Genomic DNA, 23,871 nt, shown 5'->3' on the forward strand with positions numbered 1-23,871 from the left:
TCTGATAATAAATTTAATATCAAGGCAGGGTGTGGTGGCACACAACTTGAATCCCAGCATTCTGAAGCAAATGGATCTCTGTGAGTCCAAAGACATCCTGGTCTACATAGTGAGCCCCAGGCTAGCTCAGGGTTACATAGTGATTGTCACCCTCCCTGCAAGTCCAAAACATGGAAAGAACTCAACAGCAAGAAGAAGAAGAAAAAAAAAACCTGATTTAAAAACCAGCCATGGAAGCAGGTAGGCTAACTGTAGATCTTCACCTCTCCCTGCTCTCCTCAAAAAACAACTCCCCAGTCTCATCCCAGATCTGTAGCAGACTACCTGCTATGGTCTCCCCTACCTCTGCTCCTATCTCCAGTGGAACACACAACTTCCCCTCCAACCTTTCTTCCCCACTCACTGTTTTATCCCAGTCTTCAAATCCCTGGAAATCCTCCAAACAACTTTGCCAGAGAAGCTAGTAGGCCAGGGAAGTAGGCCTTCACTCTCCCTCCTCTCCTCCAAATCTAACACCCCTATCTCATGCCCAGTTCTGAAACAAACTAAGTGCTGTGGCTTCTCCTCACTCTCTGCCCCATTTTTAGGGGACTAAGAATACCCTGGTGGAACACCATGGATTATTCCCTCCTGTGGACTCCCTTAGGTTCCTCTCAACCCATTCCCATTTTTAAGGGACAGTTGTCAATACCTACAAACAAAATTTACCTTTAACCCCCCAGTGGCAACACCTAGCAGAATCCCAGAATTCCCTACCAGGCAATGCAGGGCCACATACAACATACTCCTAAGAACCATAGAGAGCTCTAGGAACAAAACATATACCCACCAAAAACAAGATCTAGAATTTCCATTACCCCAAACACAGGTGCTTAGATTCCAGTGTAAAAAAACGGTAAAATAGATTTCCACAAGAGTACAGCAACCCTACCATGGCAGACACTAAGAACTGCAACATAGCTAAAGCACAAGACAAATAACTGAAAATATTTGACTACGATAAAGGTTCTTTTTCGAAGAAATGGCTAAAACCCTAGAAGAATTCTATGAAAACACAAACACACAATGGGAGGAAATGGAGGAAACACTTCAAGACCTAAAAGTGAAAAGAGGATCAATAAAGAAAACCCAAACTGAGGAAAGTCTGGAAATAAAAGTATTTAGGAATTCAAACAGGAATCTCAGAGGCAAACCTGACCAACAGAATACAAGAGATGGGACAGAAAATGTAAGACACTGAAGACACAATAGAAAAAATGGCTACCCCAGTCAAAAAAAAAAAAAAAAAAAAAAAAGGAAAGAAAAATCAATGAAATGTGAGACACTATAAAAAGACCAACTCTAAGAATAATAGCAACAGAGGCAAGAAAAGAAATGCAAACCACTGCCAGGCAGTGGTGGTGCATGCCTCTAATGCCAGTACTCAGGAGGCAGAGGCAGGTGGATCTCTGTGAGCTCAAAGCTAGGACAACCATGGTAGTTACACAGAGAAACCCTGGGAGAAGGGGAGGGAGTGAGTGGGGGAGGGAGGGAGGGAGGGAGTGAGTGGGGGAGGGAGGGAGGGAGGGAGTGAGTGGGGGAGGGAGGGAGGGAGGGAGGGAGGGAGGGGAAGGAAATGAATTACTAGTTAATATCTGAAAAAAAATTTAATACTATATCAAAAAATTCTTCTTTCCAAGGATTTGAAGAAAAGGGAAACATTATATGATACTGACTTGTGAAAAATAAAAGTTGTCATAGGCATTATGGAAAACTATGTAGTATTGCTTTATAAAACTAAAAATAAAATTGCCATATGGTTCAGTACTCCTACTTCCAGATACAGACAATAAGAATTTGAAATTAGTATGTAGAAGAGTTAAATGCTTCCAATGTTTACTGCAACATTATTCAAAATAGCTGTGTTAAAAATGCAGCTAAAATATATAGTAATGGGTAAATAGGTAAGGAAAATGTATATATTCACAATGGAATGTAACCCTAGCATCTTTAAAAAATTCTGCTACTTTCAAAAACATGAATGAACCTAGAGAACATTGTGCTAAATGAAAGACAGAATGGGAGTAGGCCAGTGGGGAAGATACCGGTTAAGGAGGTGTGCTTATGAAATCTAATGCACAGCATGGTTATTACCTTCTTAAAAGAGACGACTGTGAACTTTACACTCATCAGGAGTAAATTTCAAGGGGAGGGAGGGGGAACTGGGGTTGGAATGTAAAAATAATAAAAAAATAAAACAAAGAGTAAATTTCAAATGTTTTCACTATAAAAATTAAGTATCTGAGTGACTGTTTGCATTGACTAGTTAATGGATTAACTTGCCCTACCTTCAAATTCCTGAGTACTGAGACCATGTACATTTGGGTTTAAGTTAACATCATTGAGGTTTGTTACTTTTATCATATATATATATATGATAAATATATAATATATTATAATAAAAATATAATATCTGCAATACTCTCATGTTACTTATGTCAGGAATACACACTAATTTTACCAGTTTTGTGGACAGATAAGTCTTATCCTTTACTTCCCTCCTTTTGTCCTAACATGTCTGTCTTTTTCTTTCCTGGTATCTCCTTGCAATAGATATCAAAATCACCTTGATGAAGGAGCTGAGCTCGATAGGCTGAAAGCGAAGTTGTAAGAAAGGTATGGAGTCGAACAGCCAAAAGAAACTTTAATCCACATTCATCTAGTGTTTCTCCACCTATAACCAGAAAAGGTGTTTGTGTGTGAAAAAAAAAAAACAAAATTAAAACATCTGCAAGCAAATGAAATACTAAAAGCTACTTTATAAGCATAAAATACTGAAAATGTTTAAAATATGCTATGTCACAATACCATATGTAAGAATAAAATACTCTTAAACTGGTAAAACGTTTACTACTTTATGATATTTTCTAGTATTTTTCCATACAATTTTTATACTACAGGGAAGACAGCATCTCTAACTGAAAACTAAAGATGAGAATGAATAGACTTAAAATCTATTAACATTCTTTATAATCTGACCTCCTTTGATATGAATCTTTTATTTTTAAAGGGTTTAATGTTTTCTGTGGTATGTTACAGTAATGTTTCCTATAATGGATTCAAATCATATCTACATCCCAATAATAAGCTATAATACTGGAAGATACAGTTTTATCCTAATAGTATGGTAATTATTCCTGATTTTTCCTTTATATGACTAAAAGTAACAGTAACATACTCATAATAAACATATTAAAATAAACATAACATATATAAAAATTAGTATCTACTAATAACCCCCTCAAAGTATAAACTAATTTTTGTTAATTTAAAACCTTTTCTGCCAAATTTAATCCTTATTTTCTTCCAAAGCTTACTTGAACGGTGAATCCTACTAAGCAATATATCTGGCTTAAAATAATGGACTTGCTAATTTCAGACTTTGTGTTCATAGCTTAGAATTTTTTTTAAAAAAAGTTCTCTCAGGAATGAAAAGACCTAATTCTTTTGTCTTTGTATCTGTTATTATAGGCAGGAGTACACAATAATGCTAAGTTTTGAAAAATCCTGAATTATACTGTAATATTTTACAGTGAATAATATTCCCACAAAAGGAAAAAACGGAAACAATCTCAGCTATTTAAAATATGTACTTTTGCTAAGCTCATAGGGGTTCAGTTGGATCTTTTGTACTGTGTAGACAATTATTAATGATGACTGGTATGATTGTAAAACATGAATTTTTGTAGTAACTTTTTTAAAAGGCCCTCATATCATTTTTATTAAAAAATACATAGGATCATTTTCTATAAAAATAAGTAAAATTATCTTTATTTCCTCCCACCTTGTACAGAATTTACTTTTACCTTGACTTCTGTCCCTGCTTTCTCCAATATCAGTGCTTGTAGTTGCAATTGTATCTGCTAAGGCCATCAAAAACATTTGTTCCATCCGGGTGAGCCCTGGTAAACTAGAATGCAGTAAATGGCCAGAAAGAACTTGCGCATGCTCAGGACCAAAGTAAGTTGGACTGTATTGAGAAAGGTCAATAACTCTAGGCTTCGTATTTTCTTCATCTGTCTCTAACATGTGACTATCAGACATCAGGACTGAAGTCTGGAAAAGCTCATCATAACTTTCTTTTGATACATGGTTTTTTTTACTTGAGGAACTTTCATTACTAAACTTTTCCAAAGATGAGCAATAGCTATCATCATCCGCTGCAAGTAAGGCATATAAAGGAAGTGGAGGGACAGAGTCTATCTCTGTGTAATCTGTGTTTTCAGTTTTGTTGAAGGCCTGAGGGTCTCTGGTGGTGCTCCCGCTAGCACTGATGGTGAGAGACCTAAGGCGGCGCTCATGATTGGATTCAGTTTCATTCAGAGCCACAACTTCCCCAGCAATGCATTTGACAAGATGTGATAAGATAGCCTTGGCTCTCCGGACTTTGCCAAGATCCATGAGTTCCAAAAGTTGCAAGGGATGGTACTGAGGTAAAGTTGGAGAAAGTACATGAGCTGCTTCAAAAAGACCAGAATCTTCCATATCCACTGACGGGTCAAACATAGTTTTCTTTCCACAGATTTTCTGTGCAAGACTGGTCATGGATCGAGTAAGGGTTTTCTTTGGAGGATGTAGTCCAGAACTTGATGAGTTACTTTGTTTTATTAAATTTACTATAGATGGAGTGCTTCCATTGTATGAATCTGTTGTAACAGGTTCTTGTTTATAAGATGGCTGCCATTGGGAATATACATGCATTTCACAATCCATTCCTACCACAAGGATGCCATCCCGAACCCATGATAAAGAAACAGGAAAAGGTGGGGCACCTTCTACAGAAGAAACCAAGTCCACACTTCGTAATAGTACAAATTTAGAAAGAGGCACAATTTTAGTACTCTCCCAGAGAGGAAATGCCTGGTTCTCCTTACCAGTTTGTTCTTGTACCTTGCCAGCCAGGGGTCCATACATAAAAAGTTTTGAGCCAATTCCTACAGTCAAGATATGAGAACCATCTTCTCTAGACATCCAATCTAAGTGAACCAAATGTTTTGTATTTGATGTAATACTTCCTTTACTGAATAAATATGTCTCTTGTTTATTATAGGCCACTAAATTGCTATCAATACTAATGCCAGAATCCAACACTGTACTTAACTCGTCTAAATGAATTGTCTGTTCAAGGACCCAACATGAACCTCCTGTAGACTCACATTCAAAAATACTTACATGCATCACAAATTCCTGAGATTTACTATTAGATGCAGGCTGCTTATAAGCTACTGCTAAACGATTAGTATGTGCACAGCTCACTTCTACAGGCCTACCAGGTACAGTTATACTACTATTGCTCTGAAGTCCATCTTCAATGAGTAATGGCCATTCTTCCCAAACATACACAAGATCTATTTTTCCATTCTTTGATGTAGCCGATTCTCCATCTGTTACTCTGCATCGCCAAAATCTTACTTTATCATCTGAGCATGAAGTTGCCAATAAATAAGGGGCACTGCATGCAGGATATATGGAAGATGAACTCAGGTGTCCTAAAAAGAAAATAAGCCATTAACATTTTTTAATGATTACTTATATTTTCTATGTGTTAAAAGTTTTAGCTGTTTTGCTGAAAACTACTGTTAAGAACATGAAAACCTGTATTTAGTTTAAGCCTCATGATCAGGCTTTTAATGACCCCAATAAGCTACATACTACAGGGCTGGAAGAAAAGAATAGACTAACTCAGTTGTCTCAGGTTCCATATATGTGTTCATGCACATACCCAAACACACACACACACACACACACACACACACACACACACACACACACACACACACACACACAGAGAGAGAGAGAGAGAGAGAGAGAGAGAGAGAGAGAGAGAGAGAGAGAGAGAGAGAGAGAGAGAGTTAAATATAAAGAGGAATACTAGAATTAAAAAAGTATTTCAATTCTTACATTTTGTAGGTTAAAGTCCTAACAGTCCGCATTAAATGCGCTCTAACTAAATTGAACAATTGCAGTATAAAGGATTAATGACAGTTAGTATCCTGATTCTGCACCCATCATTTGCTAGTTTACATTTTATAGGTTAAAGTCCTAACAGTCCGCATTAAATGCGCTCTAACTAAATTGAACAATTGTAGTATAAAGGATTAATGACAGTTAGTATCCTGATTCTGCACCCATCATTTGCTAGTTTTATAACTATGTATCTCATTTTAAAATAACAATATTTTTAAAAATCTGTCAAGATTCTCTAGGTCCATTTTCTTCATATTTTTCAATACAAGTATGACAGCCCAAGCTTAGGTCCCCTTATAGATTTTTTAAAATTAATTCTCCCTCCTCACCTTCCCTTTTCTCCCTCCCATCACCCACCCACCTCCACTAGAGTTCATGATTTTCTGTTTTGTTTTCGGACTATATAGCTTAAACAAGGTCATTTGTGTCACTAGTTGATTGTAACTACTCATTGAAACCTGCTGAAGGCAATAAATAGCATTTCCTCTTTCTGAATCTATCAACAGCAAATAGTTCAGCAGTGAGAGGCTGGGAAACCTGAGTCCCTCCTCCATCCATGCTTGAATGATGGCAGGCTCACTCATATACAAAATCCTTGCAGGCACCTGCAGTTGCTATGAATTTCTCTTGCCCAGAAAAATGGCATTTCCTGGCCTATTTGCTAGTTTTTATATCTTATTACCCCTTTTCTGTAATTTTCTCTGAGCTTTAGAGGGAAGAAGATAAGTATCTTCTATCAGCACTTTGTGCAGACATGTGTCTACAATGACCACTAATCACCAGAAACAGAGGCTTCTCTTACTAATACTGTAAACCACATCAAAAACCCATGGTGGTTTTCTCCCTAGTGGAAAACTGGATATTATTTAAACTGACATAGCATTAAACTGTCTTCTTAATATTTATGCTAATAATATATACTATTAGTTCCCCAAAACAGGTTGTCAAATTTAAGGGGATATTGATAAATAATTCAGGCTTTGGCAGATATAGGATCTCTATTACAACTACTCAACTGTGCTACTGTAGGATAAAATCAAATACATCCAACAGCAGACAAAAGGGTATGACTATGTGCTGTGAAAATTCGTGAAACATAGGTAACGAGACTGGGAGAGATAGCTCAGTTGATTCAGAGCCCAATGCACAAGTACAAGGATCTGAGGTTGGATATTCAGAACCCATGTAAAAAGCTTGGCATGAAACACAACCTTCAATTGGGAAGTTAACAGAAAAAAAAACAAATTTAAAAGAGTTTAAATGGAATTATCCTACATATTTAGACAGTATCACTCCCAGAATAAATGACAGAGCCAGGTATGGTATACCATCCTATGGGTTATTGATCAGAGAAGTCCTAGAGATCTACAAACAATACAGGATACTGCCATTGCCTTTGATTACCCACAACTAAATTGTGTCACTCTATTGTTGAAGACTATACACACTGGCTGCAGGATACAGAGAAATGAAATTCAAACTGTTCAGGAAATTTCCTCCATGGTAGTGAGCTTGCACAATGGGAACAAGCTATGCAGGAGGCTGGGTGAGAAAAGACATTAATGGTCTTACCCAGTTCTGAATCATACATGTGATGATACAGACCTATCAAACAAAATATGCCAGTTTGTGCAATAGTGGCATTACTGTTGGAGGGTAACTAAATGCTTACTGATTGGATTTGAACCCTGCTCTACAAGAGGAAATTTCATGCCATGTACTATAGTCCTAGTCAGAAGACCATGAGTAGTATCTATTACTACTATTTTGCTAAATGTTCATGCTATCAAATTTCCCTCTCAGTCTTTATGTTTATATCTATGAGCTAAGCTGCTGTACCCCTTGATCAGAGACACCTCTTTTTGCAGTGGATGGCAGTCGATGGTTCAAGAGCTGGTAAGAAACTGAGTACTAAGCCCTAAATGAGATACATGTTACCAACTCCCCTCTTCCCAGCTCAGGTAATACCACTGAAGAGAAGACAGACAGAATCTAAGAGTTAGCGGGAGGATGGGGAGTTCTGTACAATAGTACCTTCTGAATATGACAAGGTTATTACACTCATGGACTCAAGCAGCTGTGGTTACTTGCACAAAATCAAATCAGCCAAAATTCTGGCATAAATGGGTAGATGGTACCCAGGTACCACTCATTACTGAGGAGCTGTAAGTAGTAAGTTTCTGAAGGACAGAGAAACATTCTTTTTTGAGGATGCGGCCCTTGACAGGATTCCAATACCCCATATGTATGCACATATGGGGATCACTAACTGGACTAAGTGATTATTTAAAAAACATTGAAAAAAGGGACATGTAATAGGAAGGGGAAATGTTGGTGTGGAGATAGATGGAGTTGAAGGAGGAAAACAGGGATTGTATTTGATCATATCTCATTGTATACAAATGAAATTATCAAGAATAAAATTGGGATAAAAAGAAAAATACTAGGACTAGAAGCTCCTGAGCTTAATGAGGTAGAAGAGGTAGACTGGGCAGGAAGAGGTAGATTCCTGAAACTCACCAGCTGGTCAGCATGGCTAAAGTAATGAGCTTCAGGTAGAGTGAGAGACTTTGCCTCAAAAAATAAAGATGGAAGGCTAGAGAGATAGTTCAGCAGTTAAGACCTCATACTACTCTTACAGAGGACCTAAGTTTGATTCTCAGCACCCAAGTTAAGGAGCTTACAACCACTTGAAACACTAGCTTCAGAGGATCGGGCTGGTCTTCATAGACACCTACATTCACATGCGCATACCCCACAAATATACACATAATTAAAAATACATCTTTAAAAAAAGATAGAGCAGAGCGGTGGTGGTGCACTCCTTTAATCCCAGCGCTCGGGAGGCAGAGGCAGGCGGATCTCTGTGAGTTCGAGGCCAGGCTGGACCGACAGCCTCCAAAACAATACAGAGAAACCCTGTCTCGTAAAACAAAAAACAAACAAAAAAAAAAGATAGAAAGTGACTGAGGGAAGATGCTGGATGTGGGTCCTGGGAATCTAACTCAGATTAACTCTTGACTGGCAGGCCTACCAGCAAACGCCTTTACCCACTGAACCATCAACAGGCCTCTTAACAGTCATGGTATTGTAAAGCCTTAAAAAAATGTAATGTTACATTAGGGCTATAAATTTCTTTGAGCTGAATAAAATAATTTTTAATCCTTTCCAAGAGAACTAACTAAATGGATAAATAAAAATCACACTACAAAAAAAGTTTTCATTATATGGCTCCCAAACACCTTTTTATTTTTAATAAAGTCTCATTATAAAACTCAAGGGCCTGGAATTTGCTAATGTAGACCAGAATGGCACTGAAGTTGCAGAAATTCAGCTTTTGCCTTCTAAATATGGGATTATAGGAACAAGCCACCACATTTGACTGCATGCTACTATTTTTATGAAATAAAACAAATCCTGTTTTTCCATATGACTTCTAAATTGGGCCTAAAAGTTGTCCTAATAAGTACTTTTGCTGTCTCCATTTTTCTATTTTACTGTAATTGGACTTTGACAATGAAGACCTATTTGTTGTGGCCAGTAACAGAATTCTATCAACACTAAAATTACACTTATTCCACTTTTAACTTTCCTTACACTAATGCTTTCATATATGGAAACAGAATATAAAAATTAGTCAAAATATTGTTAATAACCCCAACTCCTAAAACTTTCACCTTTCAAAAATGATTAAGTACCTCATAACAGTATTTGTATTTTAAGCAAACAGTCAAGAGAATGAGAAGCAGCATAGAACAAAAACATATTCTGAGTATGAATATGAAAGAAAGTGACTAAAACCATGGATGTTGTATTCTTAGAACCTTAGCACATCGATTCTATGTCAAGAAGCACTGGAGTGCTGGCTACACTGTACTTGATGGCCTCTAACCTAGAGTTTGTAATCAAGAGTCACACTTTCGTAAGAATCTGGAGGTTTAATAGACAGGAGTTTGAGAGTAGAGTTTGAAGTGATTACAGCCCCTGCACTTGGAGGCTGAATAAGAGGACTGAGTTAGGAAGTTTGAGATCAATTAAAGAAACTCCAATTTTTTTTAAAAGTCCAAAAATAAAGAGGCTTTGTACTTTGTCCTGTGTTCTTGATACGTGTATGTGAAATACTGGGAAGGCTTATTAGATCAGATCATTGGACACTAAGTCACTGTACACAAATCAGTAACTTCACTTCTACAAGTAAACAGTACGCTGCTGCTCCTGGTCTGGAAATTGCACTCTCAAAACCACTACCTCGAAATAAGTGTGATAATATAACACAGGAACTCTGTCCTGTCTGCCTTAGTAAATGGCTCCAGGAAACTACTGTAAATACTAAAACAGTTGGCAAATAAGGTAAAACTTGTTATTGCCTGTATTCTATAAACTTTCACATTGCTTAATGCGATAGTTGGATTTTTTCAACTTGAGGGATTTAGAATTACCATGGAAACAAAGCTCTGGGCAAATCTTTGAGGGATTTTCTAGGTTGAGTTAATGGTGGGGGGAGGACCCATTCTAAACATGGCAACATAATTCCAAGGGTTAGAGTCTAGGACTGAATGAAAGAGTGTGGTGGTTTTAGTAAGAATGATCCGCATTTGAATGTTTGGTTCCCAGTGGGTATGACTGTTTAGGAGGAATGGCCTTGTTGGAGGAGGTATGTCACAGAGGGCAAGGCTGTGAGGTTTTCTCAACGTGCACCATTCCCAGTATAGTATTTTCTGACTTTTGAACTACAAACTCTTAGTTGCTGTTCCAGCCAGCCTGCTGCTTGCTGCCTTACTGCCTTGCCACCCTGCCATGATGGACTTTTAACTCTCTACAACTGTAAGCCCGATTAAATGCTTTCTTTTATAAGTTGCCTTGGTCAACGGTGTTTTATAATGGCAAGAGAAAAGACAGAGAATAAAGTGAGTTGAGCACGAGTTTCCATGTATGGCTTTCTGATTTTTTTTGCAAGCACAATGTGAGCAGCTAGTTCAAGCTCCTGTCATGCTACTCTACTTTGGAAAGGGGAGCCAAAATAAACCTTTCTTAGGTTGCTTTTTGGGTATTGAGCTCAAGCAGTGAGTAGATAACATGTCTATCCAAAAATAGCATTAAAAAAATCAATATTTACAATAAGAGTTCACTGAAAAATGTCACATAACTTGAAAACAGTAAGAAATTTAAACCTTCAATTTCAGGTTCTCAGTATATTTCAATTTCTACTTTACGTGTATTTCAGAGTGAGTTGCAGTATTTACTTTTAGAAACACTCAAGCCTTACAAAGTTGGCTTGGTCTACTGTATATCTTACATACCTGCTGAAGGCTTAACACTGATTATCTCCACACCTTCTGGCAGATCCATCTCTTTACTGTACACCATTTCAGAGAACAGGGACAGCTTGCTGGTGCTCTGAAGGTTTGCTCTGCAAGCCTGGAATCTCTGTGAAAACGGAGATAGGATCCTCTCTGGAGAAGAGGAATAATGCTCTTCTGGTAGCCAAACAGCTTCTGATAGTTTTGTGTCTGTTCTTTCATCTGTAAAGGAAAAAACCAGAACCAAAGACTGGGAGAGAAGCTTATAGAAGTAAGTTTTGTAATTATTACTTTTAAATACACAGCTGAAATATAAGATTGTAGACATTATGTACAAGAAGAAAGTGAGAAAGTAATTTTGTTTTTGGCATTCTAAATAAACTATAACTATCACCACTACAAAAGAGTGGTTTCAAAATCTAATTCTAAAAAATGGAAAAGGAGACATAGGTTTAAGAAAGGATAATAGCACAAAGAAGTGTTAGAGGGGAAAAGGATGATATGATCAAGTAACTATATACATATTTATAAAGCGAATAAAACCATATTTTGTATAGCTAATATGTAAGTAGACTTACCCAGAGAGACAGGAATGGACTTTAAGTGTAAATCCCACATTTGTAACAATGAACGGTTGTCTTGAGTGCACTCTATTACAACCAGGTAGAACTTTTCAGAAAATCCATGAGGTGAATTGCCTGTTGATATCAGGGATATTTTTCGTTAGCATGAATGAGATAGTATACTAAATATACCAAGTTAATTAAAGTAGATTTTCATTTTTTTTAGAGAAAAACACTTAAAAAGTGCAAGGAGCTGTATTCCGTGGTGATAGTACATGACTTTGCAATATCTTGACATTTTAATTATATACATGCTGTGTGTAAATTTCATTTTCAATGTCTAAATTTTAAGTGTTGAATTTGAAATATTTTAACCTTAACCATTAACTGTTCACAGTGAAATCCTAGTAAGCAGGACACTGCTAAAGAGATGAACTATATAACATGGTACTTTAGGCCAATATATCACATTGAAAATTGTGTTATTAAAACCTTCCAAGGAGGCCGGGTGTTGGTGGTGCACGCCTTTAATCCCAGCACTCAGGAGGCAGAGGCAGGCGGATCTCCGTGAGTTCGAGGTCAGCCTGGTCTATAGAGCTAATTCCAGGACAGCCTCTAAAACAATATAGAGAAACCCTGTCTCGAAAAACCAAAACCAAAAAAACAAACTTCCAAGGTAGCTGGGTGGTAGCACAAGCCTTTGATCCCAGCACTTGAGAGGCAGAGACAGGAGATCTCCAAGTTCGAGGACAGTTCCAGAATGGCCAGGGCTACACAGACAAACTCTGTCTGGGGTGGGGAGGAAGAACAATGTCATGCGTACCTTCCAAGGTTCCGTACAAAAATGTTAAGTCTTTATAATAAAACACAGTCAAGGAAATATTTCTTTTATGTTTAACACACATAAAATGTGTGTCTGCCACACATACACATGCTTGCAGGGAAGGGACGGAGGGAGGGACGGAGGGAGGGAGGGAGGGCAGTCTGACCTATCAACCTCATTGGTCCTAGCTGACCTAGAACTGCTTGCCTCACAAGCCTGATGATAAGAGTTCTGCACAGAAATAAGAGACTTGCCTGGATGCTCACATTCCAACTAGCAACAGCAGAAAAAACAAATGAGACTCTGTCCAAAAGAGGAGGCAAGACCTAAACCCCAAACGTTGTATTTGACCTCCACATGCATAATCCCTGGCATACGCACACCTGCATTTACACAAGAACACAAATATAGATGAACAACAATAACAAAAAAAAGGAAGAACAAAATCCCTCTTAGTTCATATTGCATAGTGTAAATAGCATAAAATATGATGAAATAAGTAACTAAATGCATCTTTCTAAAATTATCATAATTTTAGATCATTAGATCTAAATTAGATCTAATTTAGATCATTAGATCTAAAATTAGACCAGTAGATCATTATTGCCTCTTTTGATTTTAGTCCAAGATTTCTTCATATATACAAAATTACCTAAACAAAAATTAACACAGTCAGAAATGGGTGCCAGTATTAGTAACCTTAGCTACTTGGGCAGCTGATGCAGACTGATCCCAAAATCAAGGGCAGCCTGGGCAAGACCCTTCCTCAAAATAAAAGAAGCTGCAGGTAAAGTTCATTGATAAAAATCTTGCTTAACATTACATCCTGGATCAGTCTTCAATCTCCTTCCCACTCTCTGTCTTTCTTTCTGTCTCTCTCTCTCTCTGTCTCTTTCCCTTTCCCCCTCTCTCTCACACATACACATACGAAAGGAGTAAACTAAACTCAAAGGCTTCACTTCTAGGGATAAAGGGACCAGACCCTCACTTAGCTCCTGCTTTAGCAGCCATGACAGGCTGCAGAAAAGACACGTAGGCCACTGACAGAAGCAAACTCCAGATCCTCTGGACTTCTGGAGCCTAGGGTTAAAACTGAACACAAAGAAACTCCAGACACTCCACTCCCCACCCCAGCCTCCTAGATGCTTGGTTCCTGGGAACTATTTGGCCACAAAAGAAACTCCAGGGGGGACCAAAATCTCCCCTGTAGTCTCCAGGATACAGCTCTAAAAACTACTGGCATCTATGTACAATAGGTCACCTGCAAGTAACAAGACAAAGCCACAGAAACCACAGAATGTTCCCTCTCAGCACTGACCAAAGAAAATAATGGTATACAGGTATTTCATACCAAAATATGACTTTGAGAAATTCTCCTAATTGTTTCCAACCAGTCAGAAACCAACCCATACCTACTGATGTAATCCTGCAACTTTTGTCTTTAAAACCTAGCAGTAGATAGAGAACCTCACTCCCTCTGGAGATTGCTGTGTAGGCTAGTCAGACGGGGTCCCTGTCATGGTTGCATGACCAATAAAACCTTGCTTTTATAGTTTAGTGGGTCTGTCTCCCTGGTGGTCACCTAGAAACAATAACAACAACACACACACACACACACACACACACACACACACACACACACACACACACACACACACACGGAATAATATAAAATCACAGAAAAGCACATATTCAAAAAGTTGAACGCCAATCCCTTACCAGCTTGTACCACTTGGGAGAACAGACCATATGACTTGCCTGGGCAGCACAGTAAAGTTGACCCGGTAGACACCAGCCCTGAGGGTGTGAGAGAGGACTGCTGGTAATGTCTAACCTCACCTGCAGAGTGGTGGTGGGAGTGAGGGAAAGATGCCCTCCCCCACCTACTGCCTCCAACTATAAAGGAAGCTGACTTTCCCCTTCATCAGCTGCAACACTGGGGAAAGTGGGCCCTGGACCTCATCCGGGCAGCACAGCAGAGCTGACCCTGTTGATGGGCACAGGTAAGATGCTCAAGAATGTGAGCATGAGAGATCTGGCCCCACGCCTCATCTGTTATGGGCAGGGAAGAGATGCCTTCCCACCAATCCCTCTATGCCTGAGAAGGGTGGAAGAACCTTGAGGTCATAAGCAGGAGAGCTGCCCGTGCCACTCACAAGCTGCAGCTCCAGTGGCAGAACCAGTGCCTGACAATTGTATCAGAAGCAAGAACAGGAATATTTGACTACTCTACCACCTACTTCTCCAGACTCTGAACTGATCTGATCTAGAGCCAACACACATCTTCAACCATTAGATCATGAACTTCCTCTACCATGAGACTGAACTTGATGCTGCAACTGAAGCCAAGCAACTGTTGCCACCATAGCAACATTTTATTACAGGCAAACCTGGCGAAAGGAATCCAACAGGAAATACACAAAAGTGGTGTTAATAGAGATTTCATAAAAGGTGTTCTCAGAAACTGCTCTCAGTGCCCCAAGTCAGAAAAGGCAAAGCTATCAGAGCTAAACACAAGCTAGAAACAGTGCCGTAGGCCCTGCAAGTTATCACCTCTACAACTCTGTGGGAAGGCAACAATGGCAAAAGGGAGAGACAATCTAGGAGAGCCACAGCCCACTGAACAGAAAACTCCATACACACGCAAGGTGAGGGGGAAACCATAAGCAATCAGGACCCTAAAATCCACAGAGTATAATGCAGACAAGGGCCAGGGAGAGAAAGCATTTTCTTATAGCTCCATATCTTCCCTACAACTATTTCTTATCTTTATAAATATAATAGGGAGTCTGGCATGATGGTGCAACATCTTTAATTCCAGCATTCAGGAGTCCTAGGCAGGTGGATCTAAGTTCAAGGCCAGCCTCATCTACACAACAAGTTTCAGGACACCTGGTCTCAAAACAACAAAAGACAATATAGTATGGCTTTGTACATGACTATTTTACTCTCATTATTTATTTTTCTTCCTTTCTCTTTTCAGCATCCATTCCTCCTAATGATATACACAGTTATGAAAAGGAAGGGCCAAAAATGACATGCAAAAGCAGGCTGATCAGAGTAACTGGTGACTCTTCAACCCCAACCAGAAAATCAGGAAGAGCTTGGACTGATTTGTTTAAAAGCCTGAAATACCACAATTGTAAACCTGTCCTAATATACAGAACATTCTACTCAAACATCAATACAGATTCTTCTCAATACACCATTGGAACTGCTCTAAATTGGTTCACATTTTAAGACACAAAATAAGTCTTTACAAATGGAGGATAATTCAAACAACACCCTGTATTCTGCCACATGAGATAAAGCTGGAAATCGCTAAGAGAAAACATATAAACTCATGAATATTAAATAGTAAGCTACTGAATGATGAATGGATCATTACAAAGCTCAAGAAGAAAATAAAAGTCTTCTAAGATGAAATGAAAATGAAAAATTAAAAGCTGAATCTAAGAAGATGAAATCAGTTCTAAGTTGGACATTACAACTGTAAAGGCCTACTACATTAAAAAATAACCAGAGATTTTAATAAACAACTTGATAATGAACCTTAAGACACTGGAAAAAATAACAAATCAATACCCAAACTAGTGCAGACAATAATGAGAAGCTTTCTATTCTTTTCTTCAAATAATGGTCAAAGTAGGGACATACGTCCTTGACACTGTGGACTACTTTTGACTTTTCCTGAAGCTGCTCCCACGACTGCCATGTGGTACTTGTTCTCCATGGCTGACCCTGCTAGCTTTCTCAGATACTAACTTTAAAAGGCACGCATTTCTCCCCTCTTTTTCTTCTCCCTCCTCCTAGCAGACACCAAGACTTACTTACAGCTTGCCTGCTCTGTTGATTTTCTCTCAATCTATAGTAAAATCTTCATGCTCCAAAAAATTAACAATATTAACATCCTTAATATCATACAGAAAAATGTTTCATTTCTGTAATCCTTATCTTAAACTTGTCATCTTTGTGCGCTCAAAGCATGTGAAGTGTGTTGAGGTCAGAGGTTGATGCTGCACCTCTTCCATAATCACTCTCGACTTTGTATTTGACACAGGGTGTCTCACTTCAGTCTGTGTCTGTCTCTGAAACATTGGGACCACAAATGTGCTGTGTCCAACTTTTTTAACATGGATTCTAAAGATCAACCTCAGATCGATCCTTCATGCTATATTACAAGCATTTTACTGCCTAAACCATCTTGCCACCCCTTTATTCTTCTCATTTTTAGCATATGGCTAGGATGTCTAGAATTACAAAAGCACATGAAGAAAAGTGTATTTTCATAGTTCATGAAATCTCAAGGAAAATGATGAAAAGTTAACTGAAACCACAGTAAAAAACTACCAATATTAAAGTGCAGAACTCTAAGGACTACTTCTCAGAAGAGAAGTAGGAAATGCAGAAGAATATGCTTGTAAGAAAAAATCTTGAACAAATAAATAATGTAACTAATGCTGAGACTTAGTAACTGACTTGACTGACATATTGTAACTGCTTACTGGATTTTAGTTTTTTTTTTATAATTTATTTATTCTTATATTATATATACTGGCATTTTGCCTACAGGTATGTCTGTGTGAGGGTGTCAGATCTTGGAAGTACAGACAGTTGTTAGCTGCCATGTGGTTGCTGGGAATTGAACTGAGGTCCTCTGGAAGGACAACTAATGCTCTTAACCACCTAGCCATCTCTCCAGCCTGAATTTTAATCCTCAGAACAGAAATTACCCCATTTGGTTTGCCCCGGTAATTAAAACTGATAACCAATTATTTTTAGCTCTGTTTTTTTTTTTCAGCTTTCTTTCATGCAAGTTAACAATAAAGTTAGGTGGTAGAACTTAATTAAAATAAACCTGTATTACAAATATTTTATTATGCACATATTTATATTAATTAAGACATTTTAAATGGTTATTACATTACCATTTTAAATATTTAATTCTTACAGAAAATCAAGTGTGGTGATATTTATTATTTACTAAAAATTGCCTGAAGTATCAGAAAGCAAAGCTAGCTATAGAAACTAGGGAGTGGTGGCATACACCTTTAATCCCAGGACTCAGGAGACAGGCAGATGGATCTCTCTGAGTTCAAGGCCACCCTGAACTACACAAGAGTGAAGAGTAACAGAGCTCATGCCTTTGATCCCAGAACTTGATCCCAGGGAGATGAAGACAGAAGTGATATGGCTGGGCAGAGAAAAGAATATAAGGAGGAGGACACAGGAACTGAGAGCTTTTTGCCTCTGCGGATTTGTGAAGACAGGATTGCCATTTCAGCTTAGTAGAGATTAAGATCTACTGGCTTGGCTGCTTTTCTTCTCTGATCTTCAGCTTGAAGCCTGAACCCCAATATCTGTCTCTGGGTTTATATTTTTCATGTTATACAAGTGTCCACATTTTTCAAATCAATACATTCATGTAAAGAGCACTCACTCGGGCTGGAGAGATGGCTCAGTGATTAAGAGCACTGACTGCTCTTCCAGAGGACCCTGGTTCAAATCCCAGCACCCACACAGCAAATCTCGGCTGTCAGTAACTCCAGTTCCAGGTAATCTGACACCCTCACAGAGACACACATGCAGGATAAAAAAAGACAATGTACATAAAAATAAAAAAGAACAAAAAAAGAACACTCATTCACTCACATGGTAATAACAAATTCCACCTATTGTATATTTAAAGTAACATGCAACATGAGGGTATGGCTCAATTGTAGAACTCTGGCTTAGCGTGCTCAAATGCCATGTCAGTTAAAAAAAAGTCTTAGAAGGAGACCAGGCAGCAGGGAGGAACTAAGAGCAAAGTAACATACAACTGAAGAAACAGTGAATTTGCTTTAATTTGTGTTGTTTTTGTCTATTTCCTGTTTAAGAATAAAAAGATATGCTACAAGAAGGGCATATTTCTATATTCAAGTAAATCAGAAGGCAACAGGATACCATGAGCAGGGAATTTCATCCATAAACAGAAGAGATAACAGTATTAATGTTTAAAACAATCAATCTAAAGTACAACTTGAGATGCATTAATTTATCTTTATAAACTATGTGACATACATAAGCAGCATAGTGTTTCTCATCACATCAAATTTTTCCTTACCTGGATCCAACAAAATGTTATTTTTTCCCAGACTTTTCTTCTCAAGGTTATTCAAAATGAAATCTTCTTGAAAAACATGAAGCAACTGGGTTTTTCTGCCATGCTGAGATAAATAAATACCAACATAAATTGACATATATGTCATTTACCAAATGCTAAACAGCAGAAAAATAATACTTACAAGTTTGGTAATGGGATCTAATGCAATAATGCAACCTGGCCTGGCTGTTGATTGCTGACTGACGATGTTAAACACTTCACCAACATATTTCTGGGGGGGGGATTCCGTTAGTAAACAAATTCAAAAGTAACTTAAACCAAATATAAAATATTTCAACCATAATTAAGATAAATAACAAATTCAATTAAGTCTAAATATAGTTTCTTTCAACTTACAAATATTATAGGATTTTACCTTAATAGAAATTACACAGAAACACAGCTCAGTAGGTACAAAGGTATTTAAAAAAAAAAAAAAAAGGTGATGCTTGGTAATTTAGGGAGAAAACATTTTATACCAACCAAAGTCAAAGACTGCCTTCAATTTTCTGGATATACTCTAAGCAACGATTTTAAAATATCAATATTTCAGAGTATTGTATTTATTTTGTTGTTATGCTAAGAATGAAACCCAAGGCCCTGTGGATGCTAAATATATGATCTTTCACTGAGCTACATCACCTCACCCCCTGTCTAAGAGTCTCCTTATGAGCCATTATAAGGATAGTTTCTTTACCTTGACAAACACTCTACTTGAATTTCAAGTCTCTCTCTCTCTCTCTCTCTCTCTCTCTCTCTCTCTCTCTCTCTCTCTCTCTCTCTCTCTCTCTCTCTGTGTGTGTGTGTGTGTGTTTAACTCAATGTAGTTAAAACATTAATTTTGAGGTGGAGAAGATTGAGCTAATGGTTTAAAGTTGACATCTTGTTTCTATAGGCCTATTTTTTAAAAGGACTGAATTTAAAGTTTTAAAATTTATGTGTATGTATATATGGGTATTTGCATGTGAATGCAGCTACCTGCAGACTGTAGGTGTTAAATACCCTGGAGCTATATCTACAAGTGGTTGTGATCCAAGTACTGGGAACTAAACTAGGGCCCTTACAAGAGCAGCAAGTGTTCTTAACTGCTGACTGATCTCTCCAGTTCCCTTCCCCACCACTCCAATTTTTTTTTTTGGGGGGTAATTGTGAGCATGTGTGTGTACCTATGTAAAAGGTAGGGGGAGGCAAGGGGAGACACACACAAAGTGACAGAGACAGCCAGCAAGAGCCAACACTCCTGTGCTACAGAATGCTTATGGAGGTAGGAGGGCAACCTTGGGTATTAGCCCTTGTCGTTCACCTTACTTGTATGCCACACTAACTGGCTAGCAGGTTTCTAATACACATGCACCGCAGAGCCCAGCTTTTATGTGGTTTCTTGGTCAGGCTTGTGCAGCAAGCACTATGCCCACTGAGCCACCTCCTTAACCCAAATATGCTAAGGTACTGAGTCACTTATGTCCTCGTATACTATGAAATTCAGTGCTCATTTCTCAGTCTTCACATACTTGACTTTTCAATCCTAGCCATCACTCTCTCCTAGGAATACTTCATTGAGCTTCTATAAAATACCATATAAAATGTATTTTATAATATAATACTGTACTATTCAATACTTCTATCACTTATTTTTTTCTAACTATAGTCCCTCCTTTTACAATCACAGCTACCTCTGCAACTTTAAATTTGTCAGTACTCATTATTATTATTGTTGCTGTTTTGTTTTCAGATAGGGGTCTCTCTACACAGCCCTGGCTATTCTGCAACTCACTATGTAGACCAAAATGGCTTGGAATTCACAGAGATCTGCCTGTCTCTCCCTCCAAGAAAGGCATTTGCCATCATGCCTGACCTCAGCTACTTATTTTACATCTTCAGTTAACACCTTCTTCTAAAACCCAAAGGTAACTTTATTGGAACTCTCAGATGTCAAACAGACATCTCAAAATGAGTATGTGCAAAGCAGGGATCTTAAATTCCCCTATTCTTCCAAACCTGCTAGTTGTACATTCTTCCTTATTTCAACCATAGCAATGATGAGGCTCACACAAATTATGGCAGTCATCTTTTTTCTCATCTCAAATCCTGCCCAATTGTAACTACTTATATGCAAAATACATTTAAAATTTGGCCACTTTTCAGCATTTCTAACATTAACCTTCATTACCATTTGTGGCTCTTTATCTTTCTCCTGGACTAGCGTTATAGTTTTTTAAATCGGTCTGTCTCATTCTACTTTTAGGCATGTAGTGGCACTACAGTTGTCATAATGACCTATTAAAAAACCTAAATCAAATTATTATCACATGAGCACAACTTTCAATGGTTTCTTGTGGAATATTTCTTTATACTATGAAGATATGTCACTGTGACTAGTTTAATGGCCAATAGCTAGGCAGGATTTTCAGGGCAGAGAGAATGATGGGAAGAAGGCGGAGTTGCCAGGAAGATGCAGAGGAAGCAACATGGACATTACAAAGTAAAGGTAATGCAGCCACAAAAAAGAATGCAGGTTTAAAAAAAAATGGGTTACAGAGAAGCTAAGAAACAAGGAAGACCCTAAGAGAGACAAAAGGGACAAGATCTCCTGAGCAAATTGGAAGCATGGGGGGGGGGGTTAAGAGAAAGAGGAGGGGGAAGGGGAGTGGGAAGAGAACATGAGGGATCAGGAAGATCAAGTTGAGGGGAGAATAGAGAAGGAGAACAAGTAAAGAGATAACTTAATAGAGGGAGTTGGAGTGGTTATGGGCATAATGAAAAACCTAGCACTAAGGAAATTCTCCAAGAATCTACAAGGAGGACCCCAACTAAGAATCTAAGCAATAGTAGAGAAGCTACTTTAAATGCCTTTCCCTTATAATGAGAATGATGACTACCTTAAATGCCATCCTAGAGCCTTCACCCATTGCTGATGGAAGCAGAAGCAGAGATCCACAGCTAAATACTGAACTGAACTCCTAGAATCCAGTTGTAGAGAGGGAGGAAGGATGAGCAAAGGGGTCAAGACCATGCTGGGAAACCCACTGAAAAAGCTGACCTGAGCAAGTGAGAGCTCACAGATACCAGTCTGACAGCTGGGGAGCCAGCATAGGACTGAACCAGGTCCCCTGAATGTGGGTGTCAGTTGGGAGGCCTGAGCAGTCTATGGGGACTCTGGTGTTGGAACCAGTATTTATCCCTAGTGTATGAATGGACTTTGGGAGCCCATTTCCCATGGAGGGATACTCTCTCAGTCTACGTACCTAGGCCCTGCCCCAAATGATGTGACAGACTTTGATGACACCCCATGGAAGGCCTCACCCTCTCTGGGGAGTGGGTGGGGCGTAGGATGGGAGCTTGGTGGGAGGCATGGGAGGATGGGAGAGAAAGGCAACTGGGATTGGTATATGAAATAAGATTGTTTTTAATTTAAATAAAAACATAAAATATGTGTTAATCTAAGTTATAAGAGCTAGTTAGAAACAAGCCTAAACTATTGGCTGAGCTTTCGTAATTAATGAGAAGTGTCTGTGTGGTTATTTGGGAGCGGGCTAAGGGCTAATAGCACAGAGAAAGACTTTGCTACAGTTTCTATGCTGTTTTAGGCAGGAGTCCAAGTTATTAGAATGAAGTAAAAGGCCTTCATAGGATCTGAGTAGGCAGCCCTTCTGCTTTAATTCCTGACTATTCCACCTTATTTTATTCCACAATGATCTCCCAATGGTCCTATTACATAACCAACATTTTTTGGCTGTAAAGTCCATGAACAGGTCAACCTTCTTTTTGGATCACTCTTGCTGTAGCCACATGTCTAGCTCACTCCATTCCTTTATGACAGACAGCAACTTAAATGATAGTCCCTACATCTTTTGCAACACTGTTTCTCTCCACAGTACTATCAATGCATTTTAATTTTGTTCTCTTCAGCCAGAGCTATCTTGCTTCACTAGAATGAGTTTTGTCATATCAATTTAATTTTTACAGTCAAATTTGCAGCTGTTAAAACATTACCTATAAATAAATGTTCTCGATAAATGTCTCTTTCTACTAAAGCAATATATATGTATACACACACACACACATACACACATATACATATATACTTGGCAAAATATTGTGTTTTATAAAATTATACTTTAAAATTAAAGAATTTACCATCAAACAAACTAGAATAAACCAAGGACTCTACTATTTTACAATCTGAATGTTAAAACAACTAGTAAGTGTTAGTAACTTAGGCTAGAATCTCCTAAGCAGGAAGCTTGAACACAGCCTGAAGGCTGCCTCAAAAAATGTTTAAAACCCCAAACAAGCCTGACATGCTGTCAACTGGCACAAACAGGAGACCGAAGCAAAAGAACTATGTGTTCAAGGCTAGTCTGTCTTTTAAAAAAATTTTTTTGGTAAAATCAATCAACCCAAAACAAAAAAACCTGACTAAACACTAGAACTAAAAACTATAGAAATGCTTTCTTTCTTAGTGGAGGTGCTCAGTAAATAGAGTCAGGCTTCCACTAATCAGGCTTAGGAAGAAGTGGGGTCTATTCCATAGTAACTGTGTTACATGAACATCCAAAAACTTGCCTCAGGTGCAACCAAGTTACAATAGGTAGTTCCCATTTATCTCTAAGAAAAAGAAACACATAACTAGACCTTTCTTTTTTTTTTTTTTTTGTCAGAGGGAGGGCCTGGGAGTTGAACTCATGGACCACAGCTTGTTTACATACATGCTCAACCACTGAGCTACACACTCAACCTAAAAATAATGAAAGAACTTACCTTAAAATCACAAGTACAAAACTAATGTGAAAAAATATAAAGTAAATAAATACATTTATCTGTCATAAACTATAGGTCACAATTCTAGAACAGGCCAAGCAAGTATAGGTTAAGTATCTAAAAACATGATAAAGCTAGTACTTACAGAAATTTCAGGGTTGGAAAGCTCATATAAAAGTTTCTTGGCATCAATTACTGCTTCATATAACCTCAGATATTGTCCATCACTAGCTACAAAGCATGCACTAGGAGAGTTGCAGTATGCACCTAGAA

At 38.2% G+C, this 23,871-nt stretch overlaps 1 protein-coding gene across 4 annotated transcripts in view; it reads right to left on the minus strand.

The window, feature by feature from the left end:
• Dmxl1 (Dmx like 1) overlaps positions 1-23,871 on the minus strand; it is a 136,132-nt gene that overhangs the window by 73,160 nt on the left and 39,101 nt on the right. For all 4 annotated transcript variants that reach the window (XM_040741836.1, XM_040741835.1, XM_040741834.1 and 1 more), the window contains exons 13-19: positions 23,744-23,865; positions 18,980-19,069; positions 18,799-18,901; positions 11,885-12,004; positions 11,307-11,528; positions 3,846-5,528; positions 2,606-2,713 (exon numbers count right to left, since the gene is read on the minus strand). In XM_040741836.1, coding sequence (XP_040597770.1) covers positions 2,606-2,713; positions 3,846-5,528; positions 11,307-11,528; positions 11,885-12,004; positions 18,799-18,901; positions 18,980-19,069; positions 23,744-23,865 — 2,448 coding nt within the window. The remainder of the gene's footprint in view (positions 1-2,605; positions 2,714-3,845; positions 5,529-11,306; positions 11,529-11,884; positions 12,005-18,798; positions 18,902-18,979; positions 19,070-23,743; positions 23,866-23,871) is intronic.

This window comes from Mesocricetus auratus, unplaced genomic scaffold (genome assembly GCF_017639785.1).
Source record: "Mesocricetus auratus isolate SY011 unplaced genomic scaffold, BCM_Maur_2.0 Super-Scaffold_6730, whole genome shotgun sequence".
In the NCBI taxonomy this organism is placed as follows: Eukaryota; Metazoa; Chordata; class Mammalia; order Rodentia; family Cricetidae; genus Mesocricetus; species Mesocricetus auratus.